We start from the raw sequence: 24,023 nt of genomic DNA, 5'->3' as shown, positions 1-24,023 counted from the left end.
ACCACACACAGTCTTGTAAGACTTGTTCAGCCTTACAGTGACAGCATATTGAATTCTGCTTTTTCTTCAAATCTCTTCTCACAGAAAAAGTACCTTGTCTGCAAATTAAACCACCTTGTCAGCTTTCTGCCTCAGAGGGCCCAAGTTTCTGTGCAGAGCAAAAGGCATCAGGTTCTACCACTCTCGCAATGTGCTGGGAAGTTGTTGTACTTTTGTGGGAACTTGTGCAAGACATAAACTGTCCCTGAGGGTTCAACCTACTCAGTTTTCATCACAACATGGATTATATTTTCCTCATATAGTCATCCTACACAAAATTGTATCTCCCCATTTCATCTTCCCATGCCATCTTTTATTTTTAATTTTTTTTTAATTCCATATATTGCCTAGCTCCAATTTCAAAATTCTTCAGTGGTCCAACCCAGAATACCAACTCTGAGTAAATCTTGAGTAAAGTCCTATGAGTTAAATCTGAGCATTCTTGCTAAAAATGTCTCACTCCAGATTCTAACAAAATTCTCTTTGAGCAGGAATTCTGAAATTCTGAGTGTTAGTAATTAAATTTTCACAGTTTACTATGAAGCTCTATTACATGGATGGTTTACAAGGACAAATTGATTTGCTTCAGCAAAACATGAGCCAAAGGAGTAATATGATCTCTATCATATGGATTAAAGATTTGAAGATAGGAGATGACAGTGACTTAATCTGTTAATTGTGGTATCCTGCCTTGGCTCTGAGCTTGTGGGTTGATGGTTATGTAAACCTACATTTCAGTACTCCCACTACCCAATTGCTCTCTTCCCTTTTATCCAGTTTCTGTATGACACTGTAACCAAATTTAGCCTGAAATACAATGAAGAACACAGGTTTTGTTTAGTGTCCTAATGCTACTGAGCAGCACCACGGGGAACAATATGAAAGTGGATGTGAAGAGCTGAGGAAGCAGGAAGAAGTGAAATGAAGAAGTGTCTTTGCAGCCCTGGTTCAAATGCATGTCAGGTCGTGTCCTGGGATTGTGTGACTCTACTGAGGTGCAAGGACAGAGTAGATTGTCAAAACACTTTTGGTTGTCTTCACATCTTTCTTTGAAACTGGCTGTCTTCTACTCATGTGTGTAACTCAGCACAATCATCTTTGAGGGTATTTGAGCCAATACAAACACCACTGAAATGGCAAGGATCAGAGGTAAACAGAGAATTCAGTTCAATCAAAAAAAAGACATTTAAGCAAATGGTAGATTTCTGAAAAGGATTATTTCTTTTAAATAACCAATGTGCAAACTCATATCCAATTCACAGTCTTTGTCAAGTTGCCAGTGCAAGCCCTCAAAGAGTCTTTAAACAAGGACAATGCTACTGACACTGTAGCACTTAATATAATTTATTCCTATGGTATGGGTTTTTTGGAAGAAATAAAGAATATTTTCTTAGAAGATGGACTGTGCATGTGAAAAAAACCACCCTGGCCTCTGAAATATGGATAATGATTTCTTTTTCACTTCATACATAAATGAAAAGGATGCAGTCCTCCTTTTAACAGTAGTTCAACTGTAACAACTTCATTTTCCATTTCTAGCCAACTTTGGATACGAAACATGTGAAGGAAGCAGTATATAGAATGTATTCACAAAATAATGAGCTGGCTGGCATTTTACTGGCAGCTCCGATGTGCAGCTGGTTCTGTAATTCTTTGAATCTGCCTTGGATGATGACTGGTAGATTTCTGTGCGGCTACACACAGCCATGTTCCTGAACAGCTGTTAACCTACAAATGCCCTGCTGTCAAGTCATTCTCTGTGGAGAAAGAGCTGGATTGCTCTTCTAACAAAGCAGCCCTTGGAAATAGTGACACTGACTCAATTAATAGCAGGGCATCATCAGTTGGAAAGCAATGCCGCATGTCCAGGTTCCTGGGCTTGTTGGTTGTGAGTGACAATAGGACCAGGCACTCAGTGTGAAAACAGGAATTTGCTGTGCATATTTAAACCTTACAAAGGCAAAGAGCTTAATGCACTTTGTGTTTAAATGTAAATGGTCCTGATCTCACAAAAGGAGACAATAAAAGATATAACTAACAAACGCTACTTGATTCATCAGCTGAAAGACCGTTATCTAAAGAGCCTGGGATTGCACGAATAGCTATTATGTGCTTAGAAGGCTTTTCTGGGACACAATTAGATGGAGAGTATTTAGTGACATGTGAAGATATTCCCAGCTGTCAAAACAGCACAGAGATTTGTAAAGGAAATACTAAAATTGGTTTGAAGACATCTTGAGTAGAATCAATTAGGAAATGGTTCCAGAAGTGATACATACGTGATAATCATTAGGAGCACTTGTAAATGCTGACAATGCAAAGTGTATGTGGAGCCCAAAAGGCCTGTGCTCTTAGAGGCCTACAGCCAGGCACAGAAAATCTGTCCCAAGATGATGCTTTGATGCCACCCAAGGGAACCCATAAGATGTAGAGGACTTTGACAGGTGTCATTCCTTGAACCTTGTGTCACAGCACAAGTGATCCCAGCCAGGCTATTTGGACATGTGCATTTTGGAGCTTTTGAGTATGAGAGAAAACTGATTTCAGACAGAGTCATTCTTTTAAACAGTGTTTTACCCTCCCGTAAGATCTTCTGTTGCATTTTGTAACTTCTAATTCGTACACTGGGTTCCCTGTTGCAATCAGTTTTAGTCAGTCATACTTACACGCCCTGTAGTTTGTTTTAGTGGGAGGTCATTTCATGTCAACACTTGCATGGTGACTAAGCACCTGTCTTTGGGTTTGTTGGATATAAACATAAAAGGTGTGGCTGCTGCCTAGAAAAAGGCAGGCCTAGATTTAGACTTAGCCTTACCTTCCTTGAATGATTTGTTGCTTTTTCTTTACTTATTTAAGGAGGAAGATGTATCCTTCTCCTTCCATGTCAATGCCAGGGAAACATAGTTTTTCTAAACTCCTCTCAGTAGGCTCTGTATCTGATTTACCAGATTCTGCTTTCACATACAGATATCTGACATGTCTCTCTTCAGGAATTACAGAAGTTGTTGAATACTGAATTCAGTGAGGTCAGTGTCTTTCACTCACATCTTCACTTGTGATATTGTTCATGCTCATGTATAAACCATTCAAGATAGGAGTATTTCTGAAAATTAGTAGATCCACTGGGAGATGTAGGAAGCTGTGAAGTAGACAGTTCCTAGTAGACAGCTCCTGTTCCAAAATAACTTATCAGAAATAGCTTTATCCTGAGCATAAATTGCTAACATCTGGCACAGAAAGTGTTTCCACAGCAGGAACAGATATATGACTCAATCAGGGAAACTTGTCCGGCCCATCAGCACAATCATTACTGATCATGAGCTGTGATTACACTGGCTCCAAGTACCATTTTTTCTCTATTTAATTTCTGCTTCTGTGGATACCCTTCCTTGTTCCTCTCCACAGGCAGACACTCACCAGATGACCTGTACACCAAACAGAGCACGTAGCTTCTACTAGCTGGTATTGCTGAAGCACAAAGGCTTATAACCTCCTGGTTGCAAATTACTGTAATTACAGGTCTGCCTGTTCTTGTTACATGTATAAAGGTCTAATGATTTTTTCCCCTCTCAGTATTGCCAAACGCCCTGATCTCAGGGATCCTCTTTACCAATTAGCTCTCACGTTAGTCGGGTGTCGCCTGAAGTGCAGATATGCCCATGAGCTTCTCTATCAGATGCCCAGTCCTTTGACCGTGTGACAGTAAAATTCCAGCTCTTCCAAGGACTTCGGCTTTCTCTTCAATCATTCTGACCAACGCCCCTATGCGCTACTTATTTTTAGACATGTTTTGCAGCGCACAACCCATTACATCGCTGTTAGAATTTATCACCGTCACACAAATGGAGATGTAATAATGTGAGACAAACGCTCTCCTCCCTCAGCACGTCTCTCTCCTCAGAGCGTTCTGCCGGCCCCAGCAGAATGGGGGCAGCTGTTCCCTACCTGTCCGGGGCAGGTGCCTGCGGCCGGGGCCGCTCACTGCCGGGGCTTTCCATGGGGATGGAGCCCCCAGAGCGGGGTCACACTGCCGGGGCTTTCCATGGGGATCGACTTCCCACAGCGGGGACACACCGCCAGGGCTTTCCGCGGAGACAGAACCCCCCACAGCGGGGACACACTGCCAGGGCTTTCTGTGGGGACCGAGCCCCCACAGCGGGGGACACACTGCCAGGGCTTTCCATGGGGATCGACTTCCCACAGCGGGGACACACTGCCAGGGCTTTCCATGGGGATCGACTTCCCACAGCAGGGACACACTGCCAGGGCTTTCCATGGGGATCGACTTCCCACAGCAGGGACACACTGCCAGGGGCTTTCCGCGGGGATGGAGCCCCCACAGCGGGGACACACTGCCAGGGCTTTCTGTGGAGACAGAACCCCACAGCGGGGACACACTGCCAGGGCTTTCCGCGGGGATGGAGCCCCCACAGCAGGGACACACGGACATGGCTCTCAGCGCAAGACAGAAGCCCCGCGGCCGGGCCGAGTGGCGGCCGCCCTGGCCGCCGCGCTCGGCGGTGACGCGGGCGGGGGGCGGGCCCGGCGGGGGCGGGCGGGCCCTTTTCTGGCCGTGCCGGGCGGCGGGGCCGCACTCTCGGCCGGGCCGCGGCAGCCCCGGCGCAGCGGTGGCGGCTCCCGGCCAGGGGTTATGCGCAGGGGCGATGTTCCTGCCGGCCAGCGCCAGGCTCTCCCGCGCTCCGGACGGAGCTCCTTCCTCAGCCTCCTCCTGCTGCTGCTGCTGCTGCTGCTGCTGTGCCCCGGCGACGGGAGCGCGCCGCGCCGCCGGCCCGCGGGGGCCGCCCGTGGTGCTGGGTAAGAGCCGGGGGGCGGCGGGGCGGCGCTGCGGCCCGGGCTGAGCCCCCGCCGGCCCCGTTACCCACCCGCGGCGGGGCGGCGGGGGGCCGGGGCGCTGCGGCTCGGTTCGGCCGCGGGCAGTGCCCGGCTCCGCAGAGCCCGCACTGAGCCGGGGCTCCGCTGCTGCCCCGGCGCTGGCAGCTCGGCCCGGCCCAGCGGCGGGACGGCAGGCCGGGGCTGCCTTGGCCTGCAGCGGGCGGGGGACAGACAAGGGTCGCTTCCACACTCATTAAATAACATCAGAGCATCCCTGCTTAAGTCTTTCTTCTCTATGAACCTTTCGTGAAAGAGGTTGGAAAGAGGAATGATGCCAGCAGTTGAATTACAGAATTTTTAAAAAAGGCTTATTTCATCGTATACCATGAAAACGAGTATTTGTTACTGCCCTGTGGTTTCCTCTGCTAACACAAAATAGTTTGCAATGAATATGCAGGTAATATTCATGTACTAGTTAATAAGTAATATTTGTTAGTTGCTTTTTGTATCCACGGATAAGAAGACATAAATAAATTTTAAATGTTTCAATAACTTGTCTACTGAAACTGTAATTCTTAAGCATCCCAAGACAGCAAGTGCATTTGGTGGCAGTAGTGTCAATAGCCAGTCCTGTGAATATATTGACATGAGCACGAGCATGCTGCATGTTCTTATTATTGATTAACCTTGATGGTCACAGTGGAAGAAAAACTAAGATGGGAAAAGGTTTATCAGTGGCATGTTGTTCAGTTCAAGCTCCATTTCTTGATAATAATTTAGGTTCTGATGGTGACTTTGTTACTATTGTTACAAACTTCTGACTTAGAAGGACAAACTCTAACACAGCATTTAAAAATGTTCTTGTTTTCTCAGGGAACAGCGTGTACAAATCCTCAGTTCTTTAAAGGCTGCAAAACTGACTGAAAGGCTGTGGATTTGGAAGTAGAAACTGCAGAAGAATGTCCTAAGAGGCAGGAGTTGTGAAACAGGAAAAATTCTTTGAATTCTGTCTGGGGAGGCTAGAAACAATCTTTTATGCCATCTTTCCACTCTGTAGTGCTGGGATGTAGCAATAGGCCTTGGCACTTGCTCCAGTGCAAGCTTCTTAGTGACAGAGATGTTTTAGTTGCTGATCCAATTTTGAACACTATCTGGGAAGGAATCAAAGATTTAAAACGATTGGGAGAAAGGGTTACTGATTGTAGAAGTGTAGATTACTACTGATGGATCTACTGTAAGTATATATGTTCCCTAAGGATGGTTTTAAGAACTGTGGCTGACCTACATTTCCTTAAGAGACGCTCCGGTAAATACTGAGCACACATTCATCCGGAGTGCTTTACAACAGCCTTTCTCGCTGTTACAGGGAATTTTCATCAAATGCTGCAGAACTTGCATCTCTTACTGTTCTAGTCAGTCTCTGCATTTTAAAACTTGCTGGCGTTTTTTGCTGCCCAGTTCTCATCCTTCTTGCATATATGACATGTTAAAATAAGCTTTTTAGGAATTACTGTGATAAGGATGATGGAATGGCTTAGGAGAATCATTTAGGGAAGCATTCTAAGTACTGGCTTAACACAGGTGTTTGGGGAAAGGAAGGAAACCCCACATCACCTGGATACACAAATGAAAAAGATTCAGAGGTGTAAGAGGCTGCATTTTACAAGCTTGATATGAATTTGGAGCCCATGCCGGATGGGAGTACAGAGTTGATTCTCCTGATTTATCAGACTGGCATCTAGACTCCTAATTTCTCATATGAGTTCAGTTTTTAAATAATTTTTTTATCTTATAGTAAACAGATTCTCATGATCAAGACACTCTTGATCTGTTTGGAGGTTAACACACCTTAGTAGAAAGGGGAATTAAGTTTGGTCATACTCTGTGTGTGTGGCAAGTTGGCCACCTGATCTTAAGGAATAAAGAAAAAAGGAATGTTGTCAACATAGTGATCACTTCAGAAATGTTTTGGGCCAGGGATGGTCACAAGACCCAGTGTAGCTTGCTCTCAAACTTTTTGTGTAATGACCCCACTTTGCAGTTGCAATCTGTGCTTACCCAAGTAACAGAGGCACTAGAGCCGAATCTTGCAAAATATGGAGTGTTGCTCATATATGGGTAACTTGTGTTCTGCTGCTCAGGTACTGACAAAACTGCTGCTTCGAGGAATCTCACATCTGAAAACAGCTGAGCTGCATGAATACAACCGTGTCACTCTTGGCCCTAGCTGCGGTGGCAACAGCTCTCAGATTTGGAGAGCCCTCAGCTGGCTCAGGTGAAAGGTGGTTCTGTGGAGCAGCTGTGCCAGTCTAGCAGCTCATTACTGCTCACCCAGCTTTCCTTGTACCTGTAGTTTGGCCACTGTGTGGAGTCCTTTGTCTTGCTAAAACATGAGGAAATGACCTGGTGAGGAAGAAGTGATTAATTTTGTAGTTGAATTACTTTAATGGAGGAGCTGGCACAAAGAACGTGGAGAGTGGTGCCACACCACTTGCATTAGGTTGTTTTTTAACCTGATCTGTGCATCCTCGAGGTGCCTTAGTAGCAGGAGCTGCTGTGCCTGGAGTTCATGTTCGTTCATACCAAAGGAGCAACACCAGGGACCAAATTGCCATGGGTAGCAACTGACAGTGAAATCCTGCCGTGCAGTTGCTCAGTTTTCTCTGAGATTAAAATAAAAAAGCCTTGAAGTGTATTAATGTAATAGTGATATCAGAGAAGAAGAAACAGGTGAAAGTCAAAACCTTACTTGCAGAGCCTGCTTGAAGGCCTGATATTAGGCACAATGCTCATTAAAACCTAAGGTGATTGTTTCAGATTCCTTTCTCTTAAGTGTTTTGGGGGCAAAGGAATCTTATTATGATGCTCACTTGCTTTTATGCCTTTTTAAAGGTTTTCCATTTAGCCAGGATGCTATAATCATATAGACAAATCTTTAAGAACCAAAATAACTCTCTGAATGCTTCTGTTCTACTAAAATATCTACTAAAATGTGTGTTGCATATATTCTGTGCAATTATTTCTGCATATCTGCTTTATATTTAGATGAACTCTCTTTTTTTTACACTTACCAGTTTGGTGATGTTCAACAGGCTTGTCTTTAATGCTCGTGTCAAGTAGTTTTTGTGACTGTTCTTTCTCCTTCATTCTCTCACACAGTCCATCAATAATCATGCATACTATCTTATGTCTTAGACGTTTTTGGAGCTGATAACCCATCTTTATAAGATCAGTGTCAGATGCACTGAACTCTTTACCTTTTAAAGCTGACTCAACACAATAACTATATCAATGTTCTGATACCTTCTGCAAACAATTTGTTAGGTACTTGGCTAAAGTTTTCTAGAGAGACACCTAAATGAAGTTTGTTAATAATTGATTTACATGTAAAAGAGCTTTGCCTGTGAATTCCTGCTGACTGCTAATTGAGCTGCGTGTGTTTGTATGGTCAGCTGGCTAGATGTCAGGAGTGATTTAAATGTTTATGCCTCATGTGATCCAAGGTATCTGGAAGTATCATGTGAGACGTTGTTTGCTTTCTTGTTCCTAATTTTAAACAAGGCCTTTTCTGTGGCAGTCTGTGGAGTCCATGAGCTACTTCAAGACATTCTTCTCAGAGACCTATAGTCAGAGTTTAAAATTAATTTTCCTGGAAAGTTGGTTCTTTTTGAAGGAGGACTAATTTATAGAACAAAAAAGATGACAGTTATTTAAGCAATAATACTGGTTAAAGAGTTATGGTAGTTGATAAATATCCAAAGGCCTTTGCATTTCAGATAAAAGTAATAAAAAAGCACCAACTACTGGCCTTTTTTTTTTTTTTTCCCCCACATAAAAAAAATATCCTGGCTACCCACCCTGTTATTGAATAGGTACCTTTTTCTTTTCTCTTTAGGATCCTCATATTTGGACATTTGTTTAATAATTTTTTTTCTTTGTTGTCTGAGCAGTCTTAAGGAAAGTCTCTTTTAGAGTGCAATTTGCTTATTAATGTCTCTTGATGGGAACTGTGAATCTGTCATTAAGGCTTAAGGATGGTGATAGGCAGGAGTAGGAATGTATCCTAAAGCTAATCGCTGCAATTCACAGTCTGTTATCTCTCTTAAACTCTGATATTTCTAAATTTGCTTTTCCATACGGTTTAATCATACAAAAACACATCCCAGAGGGAGATCTAGTTTTGTCAGGGCATGTGAGACCGAAAAATTAGCCAAGGATACCATAAATACTGGAAGTGAATTTGGCTTCTTGAGGTATTAGGGTGAGTTTTGTTTGGATTAGCATCTTTGTGAAAAAGGAGGATGTGCTAGAACTAGAACACAAAATGTTATGGAAACACTTTTTTTCTGCTGAATAAGAAATCTAATTTTTTCAAATGTTGCAGTTCTGAAATCAACAGAGGAATTATACAGCTGCAAATTAGGGAAGCTGTCTACTGCCAAAGAACTTGCCTTGGACATCCGGTCTTAACTAGTGCTGATGTATTTTGCAGAACTTCAAACAAGTTATTTTGGGGTCAGTCTGCAGGCTTTAAAAAGTTAAGAACTCTAATATTTCCATCAAAAAGGCTTAGAAACCGCAGATGTTGGTAGTGGAGAGGATGAGGAGGAAAATTGCATGCAGATTACTCTGCCTGCAGCTACATCCTCTGTATGGCCTGAAAGCAAATGGAAGGATGTTTTTCGACTGTTTTCAAATTCCACCATAGAAAATTTGGAAAGCTATGTCCTTAACCTACAGAATTAATCTTCAGTGTGATATTTTTTAACCTGTTACTTATAAAAAAACCACTAAGTAGTTCTCCAGGCAAAATGTAAATCATTAACAGTGTTAAACTGGGTGGGTTGAGGACTGAAGATCTTGCATGTTTTTTTCCATAATCTCAGAAACCAAAATTTGTGTTTTGTTTCCTATAGGTTCATCATGAACCGTCTTCACTTTGCAGAGCATACTTTAGAAAATAAAAAAGCCCCAACGTGTGAATGATAGTGATTAGCAGCTTCATTGTTCATATAGAAATGTAAACATAGCATTTTTGTTAATCCCTGCTTTACAAACAAACAGGCATCACACTTGTACATAAGAATTTTTCTTTAACTATAGTATTTATCTTTTCACAGGTAGAAATTGTCCCTTATCTTTTGTTTAGAATTGAAAAAATTGCCATTTTTCATCTTGTTCCTTATCAACCCTTGGGTAAAAACCAGCATGTCACATTTCTCATCTTGTGTCCTGAATTGGACACAGGAGCACAGCTTCTGTCCTCCAGAAGCTTGAAGATAGAATATCTTAACTAAATGAAAGTTGCGGTTAATCTAAGATCATTGCATTAAGTCCAAGTGTTTGTACAGTTTCCTGCTTTCAATTCTTTTGTCGATAGGTGTATCTTGATTATAATCTGAAACTTCTTCAGCTGTGAGTTTTCCCTACTCTGAGCAGGATTGATTGAGTGCAGTTTGGAAACCTCAGCAAGTTCTCCAAACTCTAATACCCCAGATGTTTGTCTAAGTCTTTGAAAGGGTATCTTTGCTGGAAGAACTTTATTTTTACCCAAGGAAGTGAGATTCCAGGCTAGAACAAAATGTCACTCCTCTTTGTTTTGCATTGAAACTGAAGACAAAATCAACCTGTTCTGTCCTTGGCAGGTCTGCTGCTGAAACTGGCCAGTCATGAAAGATTGATATAAATAGAATTACGTTCTGTTCCTTTTCCAATTAAAAGCACTGATACGGCAGAGGCACGAGACTGGAACAAGTTGTTGCCTTAGTTTTCTAAGCAATTACAAAGTAGGATTTCGTGAGGTTACAAGACTGAACTTCGGTAAACTCTTTCTAGGGTGTGATGCAATGCTGTAATCTCCCTTACTATGCTTTCCAGTATATCAGAGTCCTTGAAATACGACCTAAAATAAACTATGGTCAGCTACTGGGCCTTCTAACATTTCACTTAAGGTGACAAAAAAAAAAGCCCCTAAAACCTAATGAGAAAATAGAAGTAGTTAATAAAGAAATCCTGAGGTACATCTTGTGGTCGAGTGTAACATGCAGTGGTTGGAGGGTGTAAGAGTGTGGTTATATGAAGTTTTAGCCTTTTTCAGTTCTGCAATAAGTTTTTTTCTAAAAGCACATCTGGTTTTGCAGTTAAATTAGGCATTTTGCTGAAAGATATCTCTTTCTTTAAACCATTCCTAAGTATCTGTGTATTATAAAACTTGAACTGTTTAGATCACATAGTTTACTGGTGGAATGGGGGGAACAAATGTATGGGTAGACCTGCATTTAAAAAAGGTGCAAATATCCAAGATTCTTTCCTCCAAGTCCTACTGGAATAAAAAAAAAAAAAAAAAAAAAAAAAGGTAAAACTGTTGTTGCCAAAACCTGAGTGTAAAAGATACAAAATGGCATTTTTACATTGTCAGCTGGGTGTCTTGTGTTGTAAAAGTCTGGTCTTATGTGAAGAAGGGAAGATCAATAATATAAATGGATCTTTTACTTTTTACATTTCTAATGTCAAATTGATTGCAGACAACTGTTTAAAGAGACCAAAGACTTGCATCTGCAGTTGTGATGCTCTGGGAAAGAAGTTCTTTCAGAAAGATTCAATTTGTACTTTGGTAGTGTCCTAGACAATTTCTTTTTTTCATACTCACTGCCTTACGTGCTCCTGTGTAGCCTACTCTTTCAAGTTAGGAGCTGTTCATCCAGAATCATTCTATGTTTTGGTTTCTCAGCTAATGAGCTTTAAAAATATATGAATATTTTCAGTGGAAAATGTGTATGTAGTACCTTCTTCTTGTAGTAGTATTTTTTCTCCAATTACAAAATGTGATGGTGTCTCTGGATGCAGTGATAATGCATATACAGGCTGCAGTATTTGGCTGTGTATACTCCAATAGAAAATGTTACATGCTTTCATTAACTGTCTCCTTTTTGTATCTATCTCTCCTTTTTATACTTTCCAGTTCCAGGGGACTTAGGTAATCAGTTGGAAGCAAAGTTAGATAAGCCATCAGTGGTGCACTATCTCTGCTCTAAGAAGACTGACAGTTATTTTACACTCTGGCTGAATCTAGAATTGCTTCTGCCTGTCATCATTGACTGCTGGATTGATAATATCAGGTAAGATCAGAAATGTTACTCTTTGCTGTTACATCCTTTCCTTAGGCTGTCAAGCAGAATGGCTGCCTTTAAATTCCTTTTCTGGTTCAAGACCAGTGAGAGGAATGACTTGGAATTCTGCTGGCTAGGCTGTCAGGATGGGTCTGAAGATCTGGCTCTCTTGCATCTGAGGTAGCTGTAATTGCTGATGAGGAGCAGAGGCTCTCTTAGTCTCTTCCACTTCCTTTTCTCCTAGTGACTCAGTGTAGGTTTGAGCACTTGTTAGACACCACTATGGCCTTATCTCAAGGAGGAGGTTTTCTGCCTTTTTTTTGTTTGTTTGGTTTGGTTTGGGTTTTTTTGGCAAGCAATAAGACAAGAGGAAATGGGCAGAAACTGATACACAGGTACAGGAAGTTCCACCTGGAATATTTAGGGTTTAAAAATTGCCTAATTTAAAGCTTTCACACTATTTCATAGATTGATCTGCCTTATTAGTGTTCTTGTAAAAAAATTATAAATATATGTATGAAAACAAGAAATAATTAGCTGGTGCAATTAAAAACTATTGTGTTTGCAATAGTTTGGTCTTTTATGAATGTACTGAGCTGTTGTAAAGCAGTCTGCTTTTTCTTGCCCTGTGCCTTATGGATTAGAGAGATTTTTAAGAGATTTGTGCATCAGTTGAGATTCTTAAGCTCCATCTAGGGGCAAAAACTTGCATTCAGAATTAGCAATTGTATTGATACAGTGCTAAAAAGAAACCAATCCCCAACTGTAATAATAGGGATGATTAAAGAAATAAACTCCTGACTCAATGCTCCACATTCTTCACATCCTAAGTTGATTTGAAAAGTATTTACACAACACTCAATACTTCAATGTGTTTCCTGAGGTGCCAGTTGTTATTAATCAGGAAATAAAGTATTTCTTTAGGCTGGTATGGGTGTTTCTAGTTAAATAGAAATTAATTATTTTTAGGTAGGTTAATATTTTTGTTGTCTGATTTAGTAAGTGTTTTATGTCCTACTGCCACATTCCTATGCTCTTTATAAGTTTTTTTTCATTTTGTGGCTTGATGCAAAGTCAAATGGCATAGAACTGTATAAAGTAACTTATATTATAAAGATGAAGTTCAGTCACATTTGAATATACTCAGGTTTACAGAGACAAAAAGTCTTAGATTCTGTACATGAAGTAATTGCTTGCACTGTATAAGCTCTTAGCCATGAGAGTACTCTGATCATGTCTGCTTGGGTTGGGTTTTTTCCTCCTTCTGAATAACAGCACTTCAAGTTCTTGTACTGCACTCAGAATGTAATGCCCAGTGTAGTTGAGTGTTGTCATGTGGCAATAAAACATGTTTCATGGCTTTTTTTCTTTGTTTTTCTTCCCTTCCTCCCCAGGCTGGTATATAATCGAACAAGTAAGATTACAGAACCACCAGATGGAGTGGATATCAGAGTCCCAGGATTTGGGCAAACCTTTTCCCTGGAATTTCTTGACCCAAGCAAAAGGAGTGTTGGTATGTACAAGCTGTGTCTGGAGTGCTTTGTCACCTGGAGGGTTCTCCTAGTTTGTCTTTATGCAACAAGCTTCTGAAATGTGATTTCAAATTACAGCTCTGTGAGCTCACTTGGCTTTTAAGAGTTTGCATTGTATTGGGTTTTTGGTTTTTTTTGGTTGCGTGGCCTGATAGGTTGAGACAAGAAGATTCTGTGTTATTTGGGGTTGTGTCAAATCTAAGTTTGGTGGATGAAATCTGAGTAGGCATATTGAGGACAGATGCTTTCTGAAATTTCTTTGACAGAAGCTTGACGAACAAAGCTGAAATAAAAGCATGAGTTCTGAGTAAGATGTTCTTTGGCCTCAGGAATGAGTTAATTGGATTGGGAGATATAGTACCACAATGTATTACAATACTCCTTGTATTTTGCTGGTGTCAGAATAATTATGTAATTGCATTTGTGCTGCAAATTATTTCTGCATTAATGTGTTTGCAGAGTTTTTGTTTGCTGCTTTTGTAGAAGTCATGTTTCAGAAACACTGAGTTTGATAAGCTTTTGTGAGTTCTTTTCTGTGGCTGAAGACTGGAGCAGTTGAATAGTCAGTAATGCACTGAGCTTCACATGCTGCATAACATGGATCAGTTCTGTCAGGGCAGTGATGTGCTTAATGATCTGCAGTAGGTCACTCATAACTAGAACAGGGCTATGATTAAATTCCTCACTTGAGGCACTGTATGATAAACATTCAAGACTAAAACTTAAATATGACTCTGATGTTCACTAGACTGTTCTGACACTGTTACTGGATGCACTTAGTCCTCCTAATACTTAAATCCTATGTGTTAAACCTTTTAATATGTAACATCTTTCAATATGCAGTCTGCAACTGTTTCCCTTTTTGCTGTTAAAGCTTTATGTTCAGTTACTTAAGTCTACATCCACTACCCCAGAGATAAAAAAAGCAGTTTTGGGACAGTTTCCAGTTCTGCCCTGGGGTACATGATAAGCATTTGTTTCCAAGATGTTGGTGAAGTCCAGCCACCTGTTACACCCTACCTGATGTTAATTTGCAATCAACAAAAGCTATGACTGATGACAACCCCTCAGAAATTATGATGTTGCATAAATTATGATTATAAAAGTTCAAGGGTAAACTTTTCTCTTTTGAGTAAAATTTATCCACTTTGTGTGTGCTACATTTGGCTGCCAAAATGTTTGAGAGGTCAACCAACTAGTACAAAGTTTTAATAGTGATATTCTCTCAATTTTGGGGGATAGTGAGCATAACTCGTTTTTATTTAACATGCATGCAGTTTTCTATATTGTTAAATGCAAACTGCAGGTTTAATGTGTACATGTGGTGTCAGAGATAAATACCTCTGGAACTTTGTTTTGCAGTAGTGTCTGCACTTCTGCTTCTCACACTAACCTTGTTACTTTTCTGTTTCTCTTATCTGATATTTACAGGAAGTTACTTTTATATGTTGGTGCAGAGTTTAGTAGACTGGGGCTACAAACGTGATGAAGATGTAAGAGGAGCACCTTATGACTGGAGAAAGGCACCGAGTAAATAATATACTGTTACTTTAACAAAATTTTGACTCTCCTAGCCAGCAAATGTGTTTAATTTCTTCTTCCATCTATTACATTTGCATCTGAAAACTTAGTTTAATTGGGGCCTGGGTACTCCTGGGTGCAAATGCAAGCTCAGCATTGTGGTTTCAGGGGTTTTTTCTTCTTTAAACGACTTGCTACTTAAAACTTGCTTAAAAACAGAACAAAATAACAGAAAAAACCCATTTCACCAAAGCATGTGCACACAAAGCCCCCAGCCCTCCCTTTTAATATTGGAATTTCTAGGGTCTGAATTTTTAATTCCACAGACAGTTCAAAATGGTTATTTAAAAGCTTATTTTTTAAAAAAAAAGAAAAAGCTCAGCATTCCCAATGAGTAACGACCACTCTGCAATCTCTGTGTCTTAGATGAGAATGAAGATTATTTTGTGGCACTTCGCAAGATGATCGAGTTGCTGTATGAGCAATATGGGAGCCCCGTTGTGCTGATTGCCCACAGCATGGGGAATATGTACACCCTCTACTTCCTCAACCGCCAGCCCCAGGATTGGAAGGACAAGTACATCAAGGATTATGTGTCATTAGGGGCTCCGTGGGGAGGAGTGGCTAAAACTCTGCGTGTGCTGGCTTCGGGTGGGTAATTTGAGGCTTTGCCCTGTGTTTTGTGTGTAGTGCACATTATTAATGAGACTGTAAGACTGCAGGATGAGAGTTTAAGGTACCATGAAGGGAAAATTACTTTTTTTGTAAGTGATGACAACTTGATGTTTCAAGCCTTGCAACCCAACTGTTATCTTTCATATTTGTGGGGGTGGACTGAGATTTCTCACATCCTGTAACCAGGATGTGCTTTCTCCCTTCTTGACCTCTCCTGACCTCTTCTCAGCAGATTGTTGTGCTGTCTGCTGTTTGGCCTGATGCCTTCTCTTTCTGTCCCTTCTGCCACCAGCTTGATTGCTCTCTCTTCTGTATGGCAAAGCTACCAAGGACTCCAGAGCATTCAGCAGTTTCCTTTGATTAACCTGCTTTGCAGTTAATCTGCTTGAGGTTAGCATTAAAGGAAATTTGCAGAGATGGTGGGGAACTGGTGTCCACAGTGTAAATGTCAGGTGAAAGTTCTAACTCTACAGATTAGGAAAGTGAATCTTTGAGGTCTTGTGTTTAGCACACTGGGTATGCCAGAAATTAAAAAACAAAAAAATTGAATAAAGCAGCATAATGTACCTCTCTAAGTAACTGAAAATAACTATGGGAAATGTTCACTTACCCGAGCATGTGATACCATAATTACACCATGTGCTTTGACATTTAGTTCTTGATGTTTCTGGCTTGGTTTTGTAGCTTGTTTCTGACCTGTTAGCTTTGGATATCCACTATCTTCTTCCTAATCAAAGCTGACATCAGAAACTGGACTTCATCAAAATGCAAAACACACAGCAAGAACCAGCCATGCATGGACAGAGCAAAGAATACTTTGCTCAGCAAAGGCATTTGATTCTGAACAGTCGTGCACTACTCCAATAGTAATTAGAAAACTTGGCTCAATACAAACATCCAATTTACACATTGTTAAAGCTGTTGAAACGCCACTGTAAAAATTGATTTCCCTTTTCCCACAGACACTTTGTCTGACATATTTGCTTGCTACAGAAATGGCAAGAAGTGAATAATGTTAATATGACCCTCATAAAATTACATGATTATGTAAAATTCCGTAGTCCTATATCTGTTGGATTAAACTTTTGTGCATCATGCCTTATCTATGCTTTATAATGCACCTCAGGCAAAGTGGCTAATTCTACTAATGCATAATAAATTTCTACTAAAATGTAGTCAGTCATAGTTTAATCTGTGTGTCTGTTGTATTAAACTTCCATGGTTTTGAGCAGATGTGTAAGAATCATGTTGGAAAGTTACATGGGCAAACATAATATCAGAATGTGTAGTTTGAGGTTGTTTCTGTCTCAAATATCCCTAGTAAACCACCACCATCAACCCATGGACTGCATTAGTCTATTTAAGAGTTTCTAAAGTTATCAGGGTTAGTATACTGAAGAATTGTTGCTTTAAAGAAAAATACTGCATTTCAGCAGGAAAGACAAGACACTCTATAAATGCATTCTTTCTGCTCCCATTCCTGTTTATATACGTGATGCCAGGAGCTTCATGTCCAATCCACAGCTGTGTTATCAAAGTGGTCAACAGGACACAGGTGGAATTGTTTTCTGGAGATTTCTGTGATTCTTTCAGCTACTTGTACTTGAGCATTGCTGGATCCCACTACAGTGGGCAAAGCTCACCGTGGTTTGTTTCTGCTTCTAACATGTTAAAATGTTAGCAGTGTCTTCTTTACACCTAGTATTTTGTTGTGGCTGATGTGTCTCATGACTTAAATGTGGTGTTGGCCATCCTGTACTTCCTCACTTAAGAGAAAAGTAAAGGATTTGAGAAGCACTTTGTAACAGTTCTGTAAGAGGAGGCTGGGAGAGTCAGATTCTGTGTTTGATTATTCTACTGGAAATAAATCTTGTACACATTCCTTTCATTGTTCAGTTCAGAACTTGGGCCTTCTTCATTGAAAACTGCCATGAAGTGTTTAGTAGCCTAGTGGTGAGAGTGCACAGTGAAGTGGTTACACCACACAAGATTATGAGACCAATTTTTCAGGCCCTTTGTGATTCTTGCTGTGCATTTGAGTTTTCATTATTTGTTTCACACTAGCGATGTCTCCATATAGTCCTAAAGATGGCACTGCTGTGCTTTGTGTCTCCTTGCTGAAGCAATAGTGCCCCCCCATGGAATTGAAATAGCACCAGAGTGTATTTTTCAGGAATAGTGGTTTCAGTTGCAGCATTTCAGTTTTTATGGCATGGTTGCCCTGGACCACTACATGCTGTAACCACCTGGAACTAATAATGGAAAATAAAACTCGAAGTTCAGCTGACAAAAGAATTGAGGTGTGACAGCCACTGTGATAATGAAAACAAACAAGAGATATAATCTCCAATCTGTAACAGGGTGTTGTTGTTGTTTTTTTTTTTTTAAAGTAATCACTATATTTATTAAGCAGCTTTTGATTTTATGAAGATGGAAGAGCAATTGTTGAAATATCCAGAAAGGTGCATAAAAATTATCACTTAGTCATGTGTTAGTTTAAGCCATTTGTTTCAGTCATTCATCAAATCATATTTAAATTTTGGAAGTTATTAAAAGTCAGTTTACAGAAGTTAATTTACAAGAGAATCATAAATGAGGAAAAACTTTTCAAATTGTCACTGTAAGCCAGGGGAACAAACTTATTATTCCTGTTATCACCATGAGTGCTAAAAATTGCTACTGATTAAGATTGATGTCTTGCTTTATGGATAATGACATTCCACTTTTTTTTTCTCCTAAGGTGACAACAACAGAATCCCTGTTATCAGCTCCCTCAAGATCAGAGACCAGCAGAGATCAGCAGTTTCCACGAACTGGATGCTGCCCTACAACTACACGTGGCCTCCAGACAAGGTGTTTGTAAGCACACCCACAGCTAACTACACTCTCCAGGATTACTGGAGGTTCTACAGGGACATTAACTTTGAGGATGGCTGGCTGATGAGGCAGAACACAGAACATCTGGTGTACGACATGACCCCGCCCGGGGTGCGCATCCACTGCCTGTACGGCACTGGTGTGGACACCCCCGACTCTTTCCATTATGAAACCTTCCCTGACAAAGAGCCCAAGATTTTCTACAGCGATGGGGATGGTACAGTGAACTTACAGAGTGCCTTGCAGTGTAGAAAGTGGGTGGACAAGCAAAAACAGGAAGTGGTGATGTTTGAGCTTTCGGGAAATGAGCACATTGAAATGCTGTCCAATGATACTACTATCTCCTATGTGAAAAAGCTGCTCTTTGATTTGTGATAACCTTGTGTTGATAGTTATTTTCCTCACCTGTGATGCCTTCCCTTAAATATAGGGAAATGCCTTTTAATCCCTTGATATTTAGATATTTGAATTATTTATTTTGCTTTTTTTAAAAGGTTGTGTTCAAGTTGCTTGATGTTCTAAATGATCGTTTGTCTCTGATTTGTGTTTATTATGCTTCATTTTCACATTCTGCAAATTTTGTCAAATATGCATTCTGGTGCCTCTGGTGTGTCCAGTGGTCATACAGACTTTCATTTGGAAATTGTGCTGCCCCTTCCACATACCACATGGAGTCAGATCCCAGAGTTCTTTTGTGTGGTCTTTGCAGGTTTGGAGTGGAAGGCTAGGAAGGATGGCAATTTTGGATGCCCAAGGGAATGGTATTAACAGTTTGGCAAACACAGTAAACTTTTTAAAGGGTCTTGCATATTCTGATCCACAGTTCCCAGTGGATTAATTTGTAAATGTGCATATCTACTAGGTAAAATAGCGATGAGGTCTGCCTGGAACTGTGCTACCATTGTTGTAATCCAGACTTTTATTTATTACAGACTGGGGGGGGGGAAAGATAGATGTGTGAATTACTTGAAGCTTCTTTACTGGGTGCCCTGCTGGGTTATTTTAGAAAGAAGAAATTGTTTGCTCATCAACTTCTAGAATCTCTGACCACATACAGTCTGGAGTCTGAGGAATTCTCAGCCTGTGCTTTGTTTCTCAGTGAGGGAATGAAGCTAAACTGTGGTTGGTGCTTGTAATAACTGTAGCGGTGTGGAGTAGCACATAAATCAAAGGTAATTGAATACTGGCAAACAATCTATAAGGTATGGAATTGCATTTCTGGGTGGAAAACAACCTCCTGAAGTGGAAATGATAATAGATGGTGGGAAATATTTAAAGAAAAGTGAACTTCTGAAATGGAGTGGGGAATGGAAGCCAGCATAATGGTGTATGGCATATAAGACTTGTTCTCAGTCAAATACGTTGGCTCTGATCCAGTTACCTAACTAAGCAGTGATTAGATCAACATTGCATTCCACTGAAAAGAAATTTCTTGCTTTAGGACTAAAAGTAATTTCCTGTAGATTACAAGTTTCATTTTTGCTCTTTCAAGAAGTTGAGACATGTGGTTCTTTAGATGTTTCTATAAATTGCTGAACATGCAATTCTGTGATTTCCTACAGTGTTGTTTTACTCAATGTTAAAATAGTAATTTCAGCTCTGACCTTCACAAAAGTGCTGGCCTAAAGGCCATCATATTTACCACCGTGATTACAGAAGTCCTGTTGGAGAAATAGCTATACTCAAAAATTCTCTTGCTTGCTTTAAAACCAGTCACCCAGTTAGACAGCACTTAGTTTTCTAAAAACACAGCTTTGAATGCTTTCAAAATGCTAGGTTCTCCAAGAAAAATATTTTAAGAGTTTCAGAAACTCATCAAACTATTAAGGATTCATTACTTAAGAAACTGAATTCATCTAAAGGCTAGAGTTTTAGCTATTTTGGTAGCATGCCTAAAATGTTTTCTGCTATTGGACATCTCAATAAGATGCTGTGTTAAATTGATGGTCTTGAACTCTTGCTATTGTAGAATGGAACCAGGAGGGGTCATCAATAAGGTAAATATCTTACTAGGTTTAACTTCCTTATGTAGCTTTATTTCCCCCTCTGCATTTTTTCCTAGTGCTTATGTTGAGGGAATTTTCCTGATTTTTAAAATGGATCATTAATCTTGTCCTCACTTACCTCACTTACAGTCCAGCAGCAATATTCCCTAGACCTTTCCAGAGTAAATACCGAGTTGCCCACAGCCTTTGTAATATGAAATTGTTGAAATTAATAAAAAGCCCCACAACCAATCAACCTAAACAACCAATCCCCCAATATAAGAAATCCTACAACAACGAAGGGGGGGGGAAAAACCCCAAACCCCTCCAAAAAATCACCACCAAAAATTGTCCTTTAGCCAAGTGATCTATTTTATGCAAGGCTTGTCAGTTGGATAAGCTTCAGGCTTGTGTTCCAAGAGTGCTTGAAGATGATAAAGCTCTTCCTTGGTCTGACTCAATTTTTGAATAAATGGCTATTTGAATAAGTTACGGAAAACAGCTAATCACAATCAGTATTTCTTGCTGAAGGAGAGTGCCTGTTAATAAGCACTGGATTGAATGGAGCTGGAGGCTGTATTGCAGGATACTGACATAGACATCAGGGGCAGAAAAAGGAGAAAACAATATAGGTAAACAATTCTTAACCTGATCTGGAGAATGTTTGTAAGATTAATTTGGAGCCTTACCCATTAATCAGTGGTATTTTCAGTCTCATAACAAGAATTCAGCTGCAGGGTTTTTTTGTGATTTGAAGTTCCAAAAGACATGATTCAAAAAATGCTTGATCTTTCCTCTTTTTTTCCTTTGATACTTTTAAAATACACGTTTTGTGACCCAAAAGATGAAAAAAAGCACAACTCTTTTATTTTCTAATTTTCGCAACCTAGTACTGTGTTTGAGATTAGTTTGCTGTATCTTTTAACCTGAAGTCTTCTAAACTGGTTTTCCATTAGTAGACAAGCCCTAGAGTGTCTCCTTAAACTTGTGATAATGTGGTAAAATGAAGCTGAAGGTTTTTCAAGGCTTTTATTTGTTCTGTTGTTTGTCACTATAAAGCCTTGTTGTACTGTTGTAAAGAAATGTGTTCTGAGTACTGTGTGAGAGCAAGCACAGCGCCTCTGGTGTTCTTTGATTGGATGTGGTCCATCTGCAGGCTGTAGTTTTATGTCCAGAAAGTGTGGGGGTGTTTTTATTTCTTTCCCCTACCAAATGATCATCAGCCCTTTCATTTGCAGTTTCTTGCATGTTAGGATGCAGCTCTCATTGAAGAGCAAATGCATTATTCCAGTTGCTGAAATGGAAGCACTGCACTCTGTGTGTGAGGAGCAGCTCCTCTGCAGGGACAGTACTGAGCATTACTGGTACAGACCTGCTGCAGCCACGGGCATTGAGCTGTCTCAGTTCTTGTGGGGAGAGAGGTCTGGAAAAAATCTTTAAGGAGAATGTGGCACTTTGATATGAGGATTAACTCAGGTGCTTTGCCACGCTGCACAGGTGAAATGTCTGAATTCACTACTGTATCTTTGTTGTACCTAAAGCATTAATTATGTGTCTCTTTCCGTAATTTTTACTTAGTTTTATTCTTCCAGGATATTTTCAAAAACCAAAACTAGTCTTGAGGACCAAATGTGTTTTCTTATTTTTGACAACATGTATAGAAAATGCTGAAGAAGCTTTCAGCTGTCATTGTAGTACTTCTGAAGAGGTTCAGAGTCACTATGTGATTCTGTATAAAAACAGAAAGCTTCAATAACTAGCAATAATTGCAAAGGATTTGCAGACCAAAGGAAGGAATGTTTGGTATTAAGGTAGTTCTTGGAGCACAGTGTGTTCAAGGCCCTCTTAAATTCAGGGAATGTTTGGCAGTGACTTTGCTGCTCTACACTAACCAGTATTTTGTACAGAACCTATTCTGAGGCCTGGCATTTTATATGTTCTTGTGTATGAATGTGTTCAATAGATTTTGAATATTTTATTGTCAAATTTGATAATATAATAAAGTTGATCTAATACAGATTGTCTCCTGTTGTGAATAATGTGCTGTCTCAGTTCTCAGAGGAAATGAGAACTTGGTGCTGTTTGTCTTCCCTAAAGATGCTTGGTGTCTCTCACTGTAATTACTTCTTGCCTAATCTCCCAAATGCACCTACTGTCTTGTGGTACATCTGGAGTTCGCTGTTAATTGTTCTTAAATTTATGGAGGTGGGGGATTGAGACTATTCCATTTCTTTTTGCTTGCATCTTATTTGCTTGTCTTGTGTTAAAAAATTCCTCAGGATGCCTTTAAATTCTGCTCAGGTTGTTATTTTAAAATTAGTTCCTCAGTCATGAAGTGTTTTAAATTAAATGCCTGCAGTTGCCTTTATACTGTTGGTTTTCAAACTGATTCACAAACTCACGCATGATGAGTTTTCTAGTTGTATAAAACAATCTTTTTCCAATTAGGAATAGTGCTTTGTGGCGCTGAAGAAACTGTAATGCTGGACAGTGATTCTGTGACCATCTGGGGGTTTTTTACATGATAAGGACTGTAATAGCAGTTGAGTGTTGGTGACTGCTGTTCCTCTCTGTGCCCTAGATGCACTATTTGGGCTTCTTGTCCCAGTGCAGATCTTGTTCACACCTGCCTCAAGGTTCATGACCCCATATGATTGCAGGAAAAAGGGGAATGTGGCCTTCTTCCAGCTCCCTGTTAATATGAGGAAGGTCCTGCACTAAAGCCATGTGCCAGTTCTTGCCAGAAGCTGAGAAGGCTGAGAGCACAGGGGAGAGGAGGACAGGATGATGACAGGCCTGGTAGAGTGATGCAAATCCGTGAGAGAGACACGTGGTCCAATGCTGGAGTATAGATGTAACTCTGGAGTTAGCACGGCTTGTGCAACCTTAAATAACAGCATTACAGTTGCAGATTAATGCTATTTTGCTCTGCCATCTTAAATTATTTCATTATTGATGGGATTGCAGTTTTGAGAAATGATGTTGACTTTCTCTTGCTTGGGTTGTGGTTTTCCTCCGAAGGTCTAGATTAATAGTTTGCTTTGGTTTAAGACTAAAGTCCTTTGTGGTCATTAAATCAACAAATGAGTTAAGTGGAATAGTTAGCTCCCAAATCACCATCCTTTAGGCAAAACCAGAATGTAGCCCAGGAAATGCAAGAAATTAACGTGTAATGTTTTACTAAAAATAGTGATGTTAAGTTTATTTTAGTGGTTTGTGAGTGTGTATATATATATATATATATGCAGTAGGGGGCAGTAGTATATAAGTTAGAGGGTTTTTAGGTAATGTTGAAGGGCATCTGTGTTAGTTTCACCTGAGAGATACAGGATTGCAGGGAAATTAAGACCTAAGTTTGATATCCACAAAATGTTTCACGTCCTGAAGCATTTGCACATATGCAGACTCTGCTACTGGAGGAACTTTTTTCCTCTCTGGTGGAAAAGGCAAGA

General features: G+C 40.3%; 1 protein-coding gene across 1 annotated transcript; it reads left to right on the top strand.

The window, feature by feature from the left end:
• Positions 1–4,622: 4,622 nt before the first annotated feature.
• Positions 4,623–22,588, top strand: PLA2G15 (phospholipase A2 group XV). The gene is given in 7 exon segments (XM_066327827.1): positions 4,623–4,822; positions 4,824–4,854; positions 11,834–11,990; positions 13,376–13,494; positions 14,945–15,043; positions 15,461–15,685; positions 18,450–22,588. Coding segments are annotated over 7 exon segments (1,275 nt in total). The 5' UTR covers positions 4,623–4,690; the 3' UTR covers positions 18,962–22,588.
• Positions 22,589–24,023: the final 1,435 nt, after the last annotated feature.

The sequence above is a fragment of the Sylvia atricapilla genome, chromosome 12 (genome assembly GCF_009819655.1).
Source record: "Sylvia atricapilla isolate bSylAtr1 chromosome 12, bSylAtr1.pri, whole genome shotgun sequence".
In the NCBI taxonomy this organism is placed as follows: Eukaryota; Metazoa; Chordata; class Aves; order Passeriformes; family Sylviidae; genus Sylvia; species Sylvia atricapilla.
Note: the sequence above shows the minus strand (reverse complement) of the source record. Positions and strands in the feature narration are given on the sequence as shown.